Raw genomic sequence first — 14,770 nt, 5'->3', positions numbered from 1 at the left:
AATGAATGAAATAGCCTTATTAAATACTTTGTTTGTTACATACAGTAGTTTTGTGTTCCCTTTAGTTGTTTGAGCAGTGTATAAACTACTGTATGTAAAGAACAAAATATTTAATAAGGCTATTTCATTCATTCAGATCTCGGATGTCTTCTGCTTGTGTTCCCTTTATTTTTTTGAGCAGTATATATTGTCCTGCCAGATTTATTCAGAAGGAGAAGCAGAAAAAACACAGAAGCCATCTTGGATTCAATTTAATGTGTGAATTACAGGCTTTGCTTCTCTTCCAGACTTAAGGTTTTAAAAATGAGCTGTTAACATCTTTCTGGATTTTTTTTCCCCCTCTTCAATCAGCGCCATTCTTTCCCCCCAATCTGTACTCACAACATGCTGGACGATTCTACCGACCCTATTCTCAACACCATCAGGCGCATCGGTCTCTTCAATAGCAGTGCCGACCGTGTCAAGGTGAGTAACAGGTGTATGTCCATGTCAGGTGAGGAGAGATATTTGTCATACTATATTTTTAAAAGAATTTTAAAATATTATAATTTTCAGCCATTTTTTAAGATGCTGGGATATTTAGTACCTGATTTTATCTATTAATTTTTGTCTGTTAATTGTCCTGTCCCATATTTTATTTATTCTTGTGAATCTAGAAGTTCAGACTTTTAATAAGCCAAAATGATTGAAGGAAAAAATGGTGAAGTCTATTCCGAATTTTGTGTGCTATCATTTTTTGAATTCAGGCTCTTTTTTTTTAGTCTTGGTGTCTATAGTCGCTGTAAATACCCTGTTTCCCCCAAAATAAGACATCCCCTGATAAGAAGCCCAATCGGGCTTTTGAGCACAAAGCAATAAGGCCAAGCGCTTATTTCAGGGTTCAAAAAAATATAAGACAGGGTCTTATTTTTGGGGAAACACGGGTAATACTAAAAAATTTTAATGGTTGCAATTTATTGGATATATATCCAATGTATTTAAATGTTTTATTGTAATTGTAATATATGGCCATATTTTACTACTGTTTTATAATTGCCATGATGCTATTTTTTCTTTTTGGCTTTATTCCTAAAACAGAAGTTATGTTTATCAGAATCTTTGTACTTTTAGTTTGCTTTTTAACTATTTATTTTCATGAAATATATTATTGTTAAAAAGGATCCTGTTAATCCCCTATAGACCCATGAATTGAATGCTAGCAGCGTAAAGTTGAATCAGCTATATGAACATACATAAAAATACATATGGACAAAATGCAGTACAGAATTTTAAGGATAGCTCTGCTTACAAGAGCAGAAATTATATAGATTTCCAAATGTATCTGTCAGGGTTCTGATCGATGCCCTAATTAAATCATGAGCCAAGAACCAAGCTTCAAAAGAAATCCAGTTATTTATTAGGAGCTTCATGTTGGCATGTTCCAAGTGAAGCCAACTCTGACCTCACTTAATTCACGCCCCAGCTCTACCCTGTTCCCACCTCCCCCCAAGGTGTGTCATCAGTCACATTCCCCAACGAGGCAATTTCGTGGGTTGTAGAAGTCCCTCTCTCCAGCCACTGTGGGTCTCGTTGGAGATGACCTTGACATAGTGATGGCTGGAATGGCTTTTTTTTTTGACTGAAGTGCAATTCCCTTGCTGCAGCTGTGAGACTCAGTTCCCCATCCCTCTGCCTATGCAACTCGAGAGCAGGTCAGGAATGCTTCACGAGTTGACAGCATCATCACTACATCATCTCGGAGTGAGGTCTCGAGATGGCACGGCAGTTGATTGGAGCATGTGATCTACTGAGGAGTGAGGGGATGGTTTTGGGGGTTTTGATTTACTGAATAGAACTTTGAAAAATGCTTGCTTCAGAGTCTTTACTTGGAGTTTTTTCTGGAATGCTGTCAATACTCTTTCTCTTTTTACTTTTCTTCTCCCTAGGTCATTTTCCATCCAGAATTTCTGTCTTCCACTAGTCCGTTGCTTCCTGTTGATTATGAAGAATTCGTTAGAGGCTGCCATTTGGGGGTGTTCCCTTCCTATTATGAACCATGGGGCTACACACCAGGTAGGTGGGTTGTAAGGGCAGATTTGTGGGCATTGACTCAACCCCTGTTCAAAATTACAACAACATTGAAAAAAGTGACTTATCATTTTTTACACTTACAAGTGTTGCAATATCCCCATGGTCACATGATCAAAATTAAGGTGCTTGCCAACTGCCTTGTGTTTATGACAGTTGCATTTTCCCAGGATCATGTAATTCCCATTTATAACCTCCGAAGCTGCCTTCCAACAAGCAATAGGAGAAGCCAGATTAGAGAAGCCATATAGGAAAAGCCAGATCCTTCCAATAGGAGACGCCAGATTCGCTTAATGACTGCATGATTCACTTAACAAATACAGTGATTTGCTATACAGCTGTGGCCAAAAAGGTCATCAAATGACATACAACTCAGTTAACAACTGCCTTGCTTAGCAACAGAAATTTTGGGGTCAGTTGTGGTCATAAGTCGAGGACTCCCTATATATGAATACAGGATTTTATTTTTTTTTTACATAATTAAGTGGTGTATAGTAGTGATCAGTTTTAACTGCCAGAAAAGAGGAAATACAAAAAATTGAAGGAGCAGTTGGAAATGAGAATAACTAGGAAAGTATTCAGACAAAAGGACAAAATTATATTTTGACCACCTGATTTTTTTTTGCAACAAAACTGAAATTTCCAGGCAATCTCCCCAACTATAGCCTCTTCGGAATAAGGCAAATACGTATTTTGGCTGTACTTCAATTTTTCAGTTTCTGTTTATAAACAGAGGCCAAAAAAATTACCTTCTACTAAAGTGCTGGTTCGTATAATCTTTCACTGGGTGAAATGGTGTATCATAGGACAACATTTTTGAAACAAGGTATGGGTTCAGAATGGGCAAATATTATAAAATGTTTTATGACAAAAATTATCATAAAACAGTTTATGACATAAAATAAAATGCTTTGCAACATTTCCTGTGCTGTTTGACTGTTATACAGTTCATTATGGGCTGTTTTCAAGACAGGTACCTTTATGAATGTATCCCAACTTTTCCAGTGAAGGCAATACATTAGAAACTCTCTTCACTGTTAAAGGCATTGAGGAATATGGTAAGGCAATATCTCTGAAAGGGCAACCAAACAAGCACAGGTTGTCAGTGAATACTACAGTGTCACAAGATTGCACTAGGTATGTTTGGCACATAATTATGGCTGCATTTTGTTAGTCTTGAGGCCTGGTAACTTTGCTTTCCAAAAGTGATAGAAGAGAAAGAGCCAACATGGTCTTGAATTTTTCATCTGAAATTCTTTTCTTTTAGTGTATTTTGTCATTGTTTAGGCCCACTGCAAACAATAAGGCCTTTTTTACCCGTTCACACATGTTTTTCCACTTAATTCTGCAAGTATTTTCCTAAATGATGGCTTTTCCTTCATTTTTCAATTTCAGTAGCTCAAAGGAGCTATTAAGAATTATGGAGGTGTGTGTTTTATATACAATTAATTAGGAAAACTTTTCCAGAATAACTAATATGGCATCAAAATGCATTAGAATTTTCCAAGTGGGGATGATAAACATTTTAGTAGATTGCTAGTGTTTTTAGCTATTAGACAATCAGCTTTCCATGTAACTATGCAGTTCTCATATCGTGTCATATCATATTATATATCATGTAAATCATCCAGAGTCACTTACAACTTGACCGTCCAGTGAGGAGGAGAGGGGAACTGGGCATGCGCACCAACCCACTACTTGCACAAGTTAAACTGCACGCTCATGTGCACTGGCCCACTGTTCGCCAGCCACCACTTTCGCAAGTTGAGCTGTCTGCATGCATGTGCCGGCCTGCTGCTCGCACGGCCCAGTTATGAACAGGCCACAGCCCAGTAGTGGACCAGGGGTTGGGGACCCCTGACCATGGTGTATAAATTTGATTAATAACTAAATAAATAAATAAAATATGTGAGCAATGATGTTTTGGCTAGAAAAGGATGAAAACTCTGAACCTCATTAATTGAAGAGATGATAGAAACAAGTTTGCATTGTGAATTGTGGCTGAAATGAATAGAGGGACAGATAAGTGAATGTAAATTGTGAGGAAAGCACAGGTTCTTGTAATGCCTAAAACAAAGTTTTGATGATAATAAAATAGCTATTTATTATTTTTAACATGTACATAAAATCTATAGGGACTGGAAAAATTTAGTAAACTCAAGTGACCAAAACTGAATAGGCTGCAAGGTAAATTCTTGAGATAGTGCATATCCCCAGGATTTAATCCATGTCCTCCGATGACCTCTCTCTTATTCCCCAGCTGAATGCACCGTGATGGGGATCCCCAGCATTTCCACCAATCTCTCTGGCTTTGGCTGCTTCATGGAGGAACACATAGCAGATCCATCTGCTTACGGTTGGTATCATTTCGGGATCTCTGGGAACAGGTATTGGCACAATGGGAGCCTATGCAATCCTTACTCGACCACAGGATAATTCCTTCAGATGGAGAATAATTTGGGTGGGTAGATTAACCTATACATTTCTGGAGGGAAAAAATGGGTGCAATAGCGTTTAGATTTATATACCACTTCATAGTGCTTCACAGCCCTCTCTAAATGGTTTAGAGTCAGTATATTGTCCCCAATAATCTGGTTCCTCATTTTACCAGCCTCGGAAGGATGGAAGGCTGAGTCAACCTTGAGCAGGTCAGGATCGAAGTGCTAGCAGTCAGCAGAATTAGCCTGCAATACTACATTCTAACCATTGCGCCACCATGGCTCAGTTGGTGATCTAGAATGATTCCATTATGCCTGTTCTAGCCGAGACCTAGCTGATTAAAGCAACATGCGCTTCGATGCAATAGAGCAAGAATTCAAATATTAGCGAAATTAAGCCATTTCAAACCACTTTATATGGCAGAGCCTCATAAAGGCAAGTGTGTACTGTATATATATAAACCATTTTTCATTATAGGCAACTCTTGACTTTCGACCATTCGCTTAGTGCAGTGGTGGGTTCCTCCCTGTTCGGCCCGGTTCCGCCGAGCCGGTAGCGGTGACGATATGACGTCAACGAACCGGTTCTGTCCCCCCCGCCCCCCTGCATTATTCTTACCTTTTATTTGGCCCCACCCCCAATCTATTGCTGCCTCCTGAGTCCCAGCTGATCAGCTAGAGGGAAAAAAACTGTTTAAACTCTTGCTATGGGGCTTCAAAGGGCCGCCCTACAGCTGATCAGTATTAAAAGAAAACAAATGAGTAGACTGGTGCCTGCAAAAATAAATGGGTAGACATGTGCCTCCAAAAACAAATGAGTAGACCAGTAGAGCTCTGCAAGCAGTTAAAAGCCTGGTAGACCAGTAGCTCTGCTAAATCCTAAAGAATTGTCACAAGACCCTCAAGCAACGCCCACAAAATAAGCCATACCCACAGAACCGGTAGTAAAAAAATTTAGAACCCACCCCTGGCTTAGTGACTGTTCTAACTTACAACAGCACTGAAAAAAATGATTTACCACCAGTCCTTGCACCATCGCAATGTCCCCACAGTTGCATGATCAAAATTTGGGCACTTGGCAACTGACATGTATTTATGACAGTTGTACATTCCGGGCTCACATGATCACCATTTGCAATTTTCCCAGCTGACTTCCAACAAGCAAAGTCAAAGGGAAAAGCCAGATTCACTTAGAAAACATGTGATTCAATTAACCACTATGATGATTCACTTAACAGCCACAGCAAAATAGGTCAGGAGTGATTTATTTAACAACCTCTCACTTAATGATGGAAGTTCCGGCCACAATTTTGGTTATAACTTGAGGACTGTCTGTATATTATTCTCTAGCACTGTGATGGCGAACCTATGGCATGCGTGCCACAGAAGACGCACTGAGCCATATCTGTGGGCATGCAAACTTTGCCCTGGCTCAGCTCCAGCGCATATGCACAGACCGGCCAGCTGGCTTTCAGGTCTTCCAGGCCCACCGGAAGTTGGGAAATGGGCCATGGGGATTGGGGGGGTGGGGAAGGCCATTTTCGCCCTCCTCAGGATCCAAGAAAGCCTCTGGAGCCTGGGGAGACAAAAAAACAGGCCTTCCGGTCTCACCGGAAGTCGGGAAATGAGCCATTTCTGGCCTACAGAGGGCCTCCAGGGGGGAGGCCATTTTCGCCCTCCCCGGGCTCCCAAGGAAGCATCTGGAACCTGGGGAGAGCGAAAAACAGGCCTACAGGGCCCACTATGCCATTGCGTGCCAAAAGTGGGAGAGTGCAGGAGGGTCATGCGTGCATGCACAGGGGGGAAGGGCGCATTGAATTATGGGTGTGGGCACGTGCGCACACGACCCCCTGCGCTCCCCACGTTTTTGGCACGCGACTGCAAAAAGGTTAGCCATCACTGCTCTAGTATCTCAGGCAACAACCATTCGGTTGGGCAGAAGAGACTCAGCCTTGTCTTACGTTGGTCAATTGTCAGCTCTCTGTATTGAATCAAGGTGAAGCCGCTTCTTTGACATCTTTTTGGTTCCCACCAGGGATCTACATCTTAGACAGGCGTTTCCGGGGCTTGGATGAGTCGTGCACACAGTTGACCTCTTTCCTCTACAGCTTCTGCCAGCAGTCACGGAGGCAGCGCATTATACAGAGAAACCGCACAGAGAGGCTTTCTGATCTCCTGGATTGGAAATATCTAGGAAGGGTGAGCTTTTTTTTCACCGTGACATGCCATTGTGATAGTCCTTCTCCTCTACCCTTTGCATTTCATTTGCTTTATTGTCTTCCTGTGTTGTAATCTCCATGTTTGCCTCCAGAGGGCATATAGTGCAAATACTATTTTATCCATTTTTTTTAGTGATGGACCTTTCTGTGCTCAACCAGTCCTTTAATAGGATGGTAACTTGTCTTCTCTGTGCAATTTCCTGGAAGCAGAAATAAATTTGAGGTCAGATCAGGAATATTACCAGCTTTTTTGGTGGGGGAGGGGGGGTGTTAAGTAAAAGCACCTGTTAGGAGATTATGGGAAGTAGTACAAACAATTATGTGCATAATTATTTATTTATAATTTATAAAGTCTCCAATAAGTTTTTCCCCACCTATAACAAGGCTGGTGTCAAATTATTCTCATCAACGCATCTTTGAAAAGTTGGGTAAAAGCTCCTTGAAAGGGTTTTGTTCCCAATATATTCTGGTTCATGTCAGAACATAACCCTGCATTTGAAGCGTTTGGATTATTTTCCTTTCTTAAAGTAAAAATAAATCCAGAAAGGAAAAAGTGTCTACTTTATAAACTATCATTATTAAATATTTTTTACCTAAAGAGTAAATTTCATATACAAGTCCTGAGTTCTTAATTTAGAGAAAATCTAGTACAAATGAGAGAGAAAAAATTATTGTTCTTACTTAACTATATTGTTATAACTTAACTTTATAAATGAAGTCCTTCAAGCAAATGAGCATGATAGATGCATATTCCTGTGGCAACTGCTATTCACACCAGTGGCAATCCTGTGCATGTACTCCCCTAAATGAGAATAACTGGAAGTGTCCTCGTACAATAATACAAATAGTCCTCGACTTAGGACTATTTCTTGAGCAACCATTCGAACGGTTATAACGGTGCTGGAAAAAGTGACTTACAACCACATTTTACAGTTATGACCATCAAAGTATCCCTGTGGTCATATGATCAGAAATCGGGGGGGGGGCACTTGGCAACTGGCATGGTTTTGTGTCAGTTGCAGCATTCCCCACCCCCAGTGAGGGGGAAACTGGTTTCATTTAGCAACCATGTGATTCACTTAACAACTGTGGTCATTCACTTAAGGACCATGGCAAAAAAGGTCATAAAATTGGACCCAGTGCACTTAACTCCACCTTGCTTAGTGACAGAAGTTCTGGTGCCAGTTGTGATCACAACCCTCGGACTACCCATATTTTCATTATAAGAAAAAGGTTACTGTAGATCTACTGATCTAGTATCTTCTTCAAAATAATTCATTTTTTAAATGGAAAGATATATTTCTATAGGAAAGCATTCCACCCCACAAGCTGCGATATAAAGTGACATTGCTACGAACATGAATTAATTTCATTTATTCAGAAATATGCAACATCTTATTGTTTTGATGTTTATGAAGCCTTCATTATGGGGCCCAAAGTTCATTCATTATTAAAAACAAAGGGAAATTAAACAAATTGTTAAAAATATAGTACATATTATATATAGTATAATATTGCCCTTATCCCTCGCCTGTCTCTTTTCCACAATCATCTTGTATTTCAGGAAGTGATCTGGCATTTGCCAATTTGCTGGATTCCTTTTTGTAGGCTGACAAAGGCATCTCTGTTTCACCACCTACAGAAAAGAAAGTTGGGTAGTCGGGAGAAGAACTCTGTGTGGGGAAGATGGAGACCATGTTTTGATCTCACCCAGCATTTGTTTTGAGCCATATCAACCTAACGGTAGTCATGGATTTCAAAGAGGGCTACAGTCCAGCAGCCCCCAACCTTTTGGGTACCAGAGACCAGTTCTGTGGAGAGAGGTTTTCTGAGGACATGCTGCCTACATCCGGTGGATGGGGCTTCGCTTGTTTAGGCAGCCCAGTTTCTGCAATGCTGTGGCCCGATGCCAGTCCACGGACCAGGGGGTGGGGACCACTGGGTTACACAGATGCCAGTGTCCCAAAGGCACTTTTTCAACTGGACTTCCTTGTTTTTTCTTTGAAGACGTTTCGCTTTTCATCCAAGAAATTTCTTCAGCTCTGATTCGACGGTGGGAAATGGAAGGATTTATATTTCTTGCAGACAGCTGGTCATTTGCATCCTTTTAGAGAGTCATTGAGGCCACTTAGATGTTTGTCTGTGTTCTCAGGGTCACATGAGTGGTGCAAATAGGAATGGGACCTTCTTGGCTGCAGGGTGTTTTCTGCCCTGTGTTCCTTCACTGTTGAAGACAGACGCAGGCTATCGGGGATGAGTCTGTATTGACTGCATCTCAAACTGAAGTGCAAATGGTTCCTGTAGTCTGCAATTTTTCTGGAAAACCGTTCATACTCCACACCATTCACCATTCAAGAAAAAACAAGGAAATCCCAGTTGCTTCTTGAAAAAGCACCTTTGGGACAACTATGAACTGGATGACTGAGAATCTCCATAGAGAAATGCAAAAGCAACATAAGAATTGAGCTGCCCAGGGCAAAATATGCCACAGTTTAAGTGTAGATACAGAGAAAGCTCCCCTGCTTATCCTCATCAGACCCCACCCTCCTCCTTCCACCCATCAAAGAATCTGAATGTAGGCAAACCTGATCCCATCAACCCTTGAAGACGGAAATCAATTGTTTTAGAACCAAATGGATGATTCTGCAGTTCTGGGGCCAGGGGGGAATATTTTCCACATGTTTTGGAAACCAGAAGTGTGTTGACTGCCTGAATGATAATAGGTTCTGTTGCTTGCAGTGGGAATGGGAAGAAATTCAGCGGTGGGGGCAGAATGCCAGCGTTCATTTTCTCTTTTCTCCTACCATACTTTTCTTTGCAGTATTACATGTATGCCCGGCATATGGCCCTCGCAAAGGCCTTCCCTGATAACTTCATCTATGAGCCACACGAAACAACCGCGGTGAGTGAGGTGCCTCATGGGAGACGAAAGAGACATAAGCTTTATATTGGGTCCCCTTACAACTTGATTTACAACTGTTCATTTAATGACCATTCAAAGTTACAATGACACTGAAAAAAAGTGACTAAGACCGATCCTCGCACTTATAATGGATGCTGTATCTCCGCAGTCACATGATCAAAATTTGAGTGCTTGGCAACTGGTGTGTGGTTACCAGAGTTGCAGCATCCCAGGGTCATGTGAATGCCACTTGGGACCTTCCCAGCTGGCTTCTGGCAAGCAAAGTCAATGGGGGAAGCCAGATTTGCTTAACGACCACAGGATTCACTTAACAACTACAGGTTTTCGTTAAAAAAAAGTGGCAGAAAAAGGTGGTAGAATTTACTGCGATTCACTTAACAACCCCCTTGCTTAATTCTGGTCTCAATTGTGGTTGTAAGATGAGGACTTTAAAATCCAGCATCAGCTCAGATGATAGCCCACTACAGGTAGTAACTGTTCAAAGTTACAATGGCACTGAAATATGTGACTTTTATGATCATTTTTCACACTTAAGACCATTGTGGCATCCTCGTCACATGATCAAGAATCAGACGGCATCTGACTCATATTTATGACGGCTGCTGTGCCCAGGGTCATGTGATCCCCTTTGTGACCTTCTGACAAGCAAAGTCAATGGGGAAGCCAGATTCATTTAACAACCATGTTACTAATTTAACAACTGCAGTGATTCACTTAACAATTGTGGCAAGAAAGATCATAAAATGGGGCAAAACTCACTTAACAACTGCCTTGCTTAGCAACATAAATTGTGGGCTCAATTGTGGTCATAAGTCAAAGACTACCTGTATCTAGAAAAATATTTTGCTTTGCTAAAAAGCCCTAAAAGGATTGAGGGGATTTTTGTGTGATTTGGTTCTACTACTGATCACAAACTCCTAGCTGAGCATATTATCAGAGGGGCCCTGTCCCAAATTTGTAGGATCTGTCTATTTACTTGAGCCAGTTCCAGTTGGTGAACTTCAAGGTTCTAATAAAAGGGCAAAATAGATTCTACTTTAGAAATATCTTTTGCACACCTTGAGCTAAAAGTCCATGATGCAGGTCCTAGTAACCCTCTTTCCAATATTATCCCTGAGTTGCAAACTGCTAGAATGAAAAAAACAGTAAATACAAGTGGCTAATGAAAGCGAATGCTATTTTATTGATGGCATTTCATAACGATGTATCTGTTTGAATATGGACCTGGTCACTACTTGTCCTGGCTCTCTCTCTCTTGCCTGGAATTCACTTGTCAAAGACCAGGTATTATTCCCATCTTGGAAAAATGGACTAGAAGTTGAGATGCTGGTCCTGCAGAGCGTGATTTGAAAAAATGAGTTCCGGGATTCTGGGAAGTGGTTGAAGGCATTGAGGGAGGGGGGGAAGGAAAAGAGACTCTGTGTGACATTGATTGATTTTTTCACCATTCTTTCCCCCCCCCCCATCCATTCTGTTCCCATGTCCTCAACCTTGCAGGCTCAGGGCTTCCGCTACCCACGCCCAGCCTCGGTCCCACCCTCTCCTTCCATCTCCCGCCACTCCAGCCCCCATCACAGCGAGACCGAAGAGGATGATGAACGGTACGACGAGGAAGAAGAGGCAGAAAAAGACAGGCAGAACATCAAACCCCCAGCCATGATGGGTCCGGTCCCCGAATGGCGAAAGCACTCCAAGAAGGGGTCTAGCGAGGCCAGCAATTCCTCCAATGCTAGCACCCCCACTATCCCCAGCAGCCCCAGTGACCTGAGCAGCCCCACCAATTCTCTTATCGAAGAGAAGAATTAGGTGAGCAGGATAGTTGTCCTGACTCGCCCGCCTGCTCTTTTCCCATGCCTCCCCCTATCCTCAAGAGCTTGTTAACCTAGTGCTGCATTCTGAAAAAAGCCTAGAGTGTAAGTTCTAGGGTGTTCCAGACAGAAGTGCTCACACTCGACGTAGTTCGGTTAAAGGACAGTAAGGCAGTCTTCTCTGGATCCCAGAATGCCAAGGGTGGAGGACCTCTTCCTCTGGAAGGAGTCAGGAAGTGACCCATTGGCTCAACACAAGATAACATCTTTGTGTTGAGCAAGAGTAAGAATGTAAGGTCATACGTTTTCCTCCTCCCAAACACCCTCCATATGCTGCTGATGTTTTGGAAGGCATTCTCCAGGTCTTAAGAACCTTGCTGAATTTTTTTTAAAAATAATAATAATAATAATGGGAGAAAAGGGAAAATGGGAGGCCTTCATGGGAAGGACACAGGAAAGATATCGCCTTACCTCCCCTTCCCTACCAACAAAGGTTTCATTGAACCAGAAACAGAGCAGGCCTTTTAAAGGCTGCTCATAAAATGAGTGAATCTAATATTATTGTTTTGTTGGGTAACTCTAGACGGTTGGCATGGAGGCCCAGTGAGGATGTATGTTCAGCAGGATTTTAGAATGATCCGGGGGACTATGAAAGACAGAATATTGCTCAGAGTTTGGAAACTTCCTTTGAAAGCCATGACTCTGCTGTTCTTTAGGCAGAGCCTTTTTTTTTAAAGAAAAAGAAAAAGGACATTTCATAATATGTCCAGACAATCTGAATTCATACTTTGGGACTGCTTGTCAGTTAGCTCTGTCTGTTTCTGGAAAGGAATTTGCAAAGCTATTTAGAGCAAAGATTCTAACAAAAGGTTTTCTGAAAAGGGCAGTTGTAGAAAGAGTTGAAAAAGTCCCCATGGAAGAGGATATGGGATCCGACTGGGGGAAAGAAGAAGCTTTCCTGTTTGATAATTTTCACCCTGTTCTCCAGATGTGCTGAGCTTCAGCTCCCATCATCCTCGACCAACATGGACAGGGATCAGGGATGGATATTGTAAAGTGTCCAAAGGATCTGAATGTGTGTTTATATGACCTTCTAAGGTCCAAGGGGGCTTAGGAGCACCCTGCCACATAAATTGCACTCCTGTGGCTCTATCATGTCACAGAGATCCTAATTCCTTTTCAACAGATTTTTTAAAGTTAGTGGTTTTTAAAACTGCTTGTGGAAGTTCGTTGTTTTTTTTTCCAATCTATATCCCCGTGGGCACTCAAGAGCATTCTAGAACGATTCCCAGGGTGGTGATATTCATTCTGCATAGACTGTGATGAATTTCAGAAGACTGTAGGGTCAAGGCCAGCAGAATGGACTGCATGCTTAAAACCTCTGAAACAGGCTAGAGGATAGTCTTCTAAAATACACTTTGCTTAAGGAGAGTAATAATAGAGCTAGATACCTTTCCAAGTTGGATGCCACAGATGTATGCGTCAACTTCACAATCATCCTAGCTAGGTTTTATGGGAATTACAGTCTAGCACATCCCAAGAATAAGCTAGTCTAAAATCCACCAGCTCTCCGGCATCCATCTTTTACTCTTAATGAAAGAGAGAAAGCGTTCTGGAGTCCAATCACATTGCCCATTAGGTTAAACTCTCTTGGCGGTTTCTGTTAGAACGATGCTGACTATTGACGCTCTAGACTAGATAGGTTTGGTTGGTTGCCTCTGAGAATCAGCCACAGCTGTTGAACTGTCCCTAACCTATACTGTAATGTTTGTGATGAGGGTTTTTGCTGACGATGCAGTACAGAACGGTGTGACCCTGCATCAGGGATGACGTAGCTATGACCAAAGCAGGTATTATAGTGCAGACAGGCAGCGAAGAAGTGTTCCTGGAGGCTGGGAGACTTAATTAGCTGTTATGTGGATAATACCCATCCTAGCATGAGTGGCAACTACCTCAAAAGGCAAAGCAGATGCCAACACACTCAATAATCTTTTCTGTTCTCTTCTCCTGCCAATTTTATTTATCAATACGGAAAACCTTTTTTTTTTTCTTTAAACAATCTTGGGAACTTCATTTCTCACAGTTCTGTGATGCAATCATGCACGAAGAACCAGGTGTCTTGGGATGCAGCCTTGCAAATTCCCGACCTACTTGGCACTAAATTTGGGGAGAGGCAGTTTTAACAGAGCAGGATATTGGTTTGGGCCTTAAATCCCTTTTCTCTTTTCTCCAACTTTCCCCATCTAGATTTTTATTTATAGATGTCAAAAAAAAAAAAAAAAAAAAAAGCTTGAATTTTGTTGTCTTTCTCCTTCCCCCTTTGTGTGGAAAAACAGACTCTGAAGAAAACAAAATATGATTTCAGAATAAAGTTTGCTTTGAAAATTGTTTTGGAAAATGGGAAGTGTGTGCCTTGTGCTCTTCTGAATCTGCTGGCTTTCAAATCCTTCTTGGGACTTCGTCCTTTGCAGAAATAGCTATCACAAATAATAGGCACTAAATTCTAAAGCCTGCCGGATTGCTGATGATAGCGCTGGAAAAGTAGCTCCTTCATGGGAAGGGATGGCCATGATTCAAAAGGCCTGAGAAAACATTCTCAGTGTTAACACAATTGATTTGTATGTTGCAGGCTCAAGGTTCTGCTTTCACCTCTAGTTCCAAGTATTTTGAGAACACAGTACACAAATTAACTTTCTGATGGGTGCATTAACTGTGACTTTTTCTTTTTTACATGCAGATAGGGCAACTATAGGTACAGTTCTATATGCTTAATGCTTAGGCACAAAACATATTTGCCCATTTAAATTAACTCAAATCTTAAGCTTCATTGTAATTTCAAATTCTGCAATCAGAACTGATTGCAGTCTTCTAGTACTTGAAGAGCTCACACAGAAGGGGTTGTGTAGTCATCCTAGTCTCCAAAGCACCTGAGGGCGGGACAAGAAGTAATGGGTGGAAGATCATTAAAGAAAGATCCAGCCTAGAACCAAGGAGAAATTTCCTGACAGTGAGAATTAATCAGTGAAATGGCTTGCGTCCAGAAATTGTGTGCGTTCAGTCATGGGTGGTTTGCAAGAAGAGATGGGTCAGCCAGATTTTCAGGAATGATCTAAGATCTCCTGCTTCAGCAGGATGTTGGTCCTGCAAGGCCTCTTCCAACCCTGTTACTCTATTATTCTGTTAGATGAGCAAAATTGGGTTTTGAGTTTGCAAAATGCAGCAAGCATGGACACTGGAAGCTGCAAGCTGCAACCACACAGCCTCCTTTGTGAGCACTTTCTAACTAGATCGGCATCTACAGGTTCATTATTCTGC

The 14,770-nt window shown here is 41.7% G+C and overlaps 1 protein-coding gene across 3 annotated transcripts in view; it reads left to right on the top strand.

Moving 5' to 3' along the window:
- GYS1 (glycogen synthase 1) overlaps positions 1–13,843 on the top strand; it is a 41,946-nt gene extending 28,103 nt beyond the window's left edge. For all 3 annotated transcript variants that reach the window (XM_034423305.2, XM_087891881.1, XM_034423306.3), the window contains 6 exons: positions 352–465; positions 1,926–2,052; positions 4,328–4,423; positions 6,541–6,704; positions 9,546–9,626; positions 11,145–13,843. In XM_034423305.2, coding sequence (XP_034279196.1) covers positions 352–465; positions 1,926–2,052; positions 4,328–4,423; positions 6,541–6,704; positions 9,546–9,626; positions 11,145–11,453 — 891 coding nt within the window. In that variant the 3' untranslated portion in view covers positions 11,454–13,843. The remainder of the gene's footprint in view (positions 1–351; positions 466–1,925; positions 2,053–4,327; positions 4,424–6,540; positions 6,705–9,545; positions 9,627–11,144) is intronic.
- Positions 13,844–14,770: the final 927 nt, after the last annotated feature.

The sequence above is a fragment of the Pantherophis guttatus genome, chromosome 4 (genome assembly GCF_059756535.1).
Source record: "Pantherophis guttatus breed Tessera chromosome 4, ASM5975653v1, whole genome shotgun sequence".
NCBI classification, from domain to species: Eukaryota; Metazoa; Chordata; class Lepidosauria; order Squamata; family Colubridae; genus Pantherophis; species Pantherophis guttatus.
The sequence above is the reverse complement of the archived record's forward strand: the minus strand, read 5'-3'. Positions and strand labels throughout refer to the sequence as shown.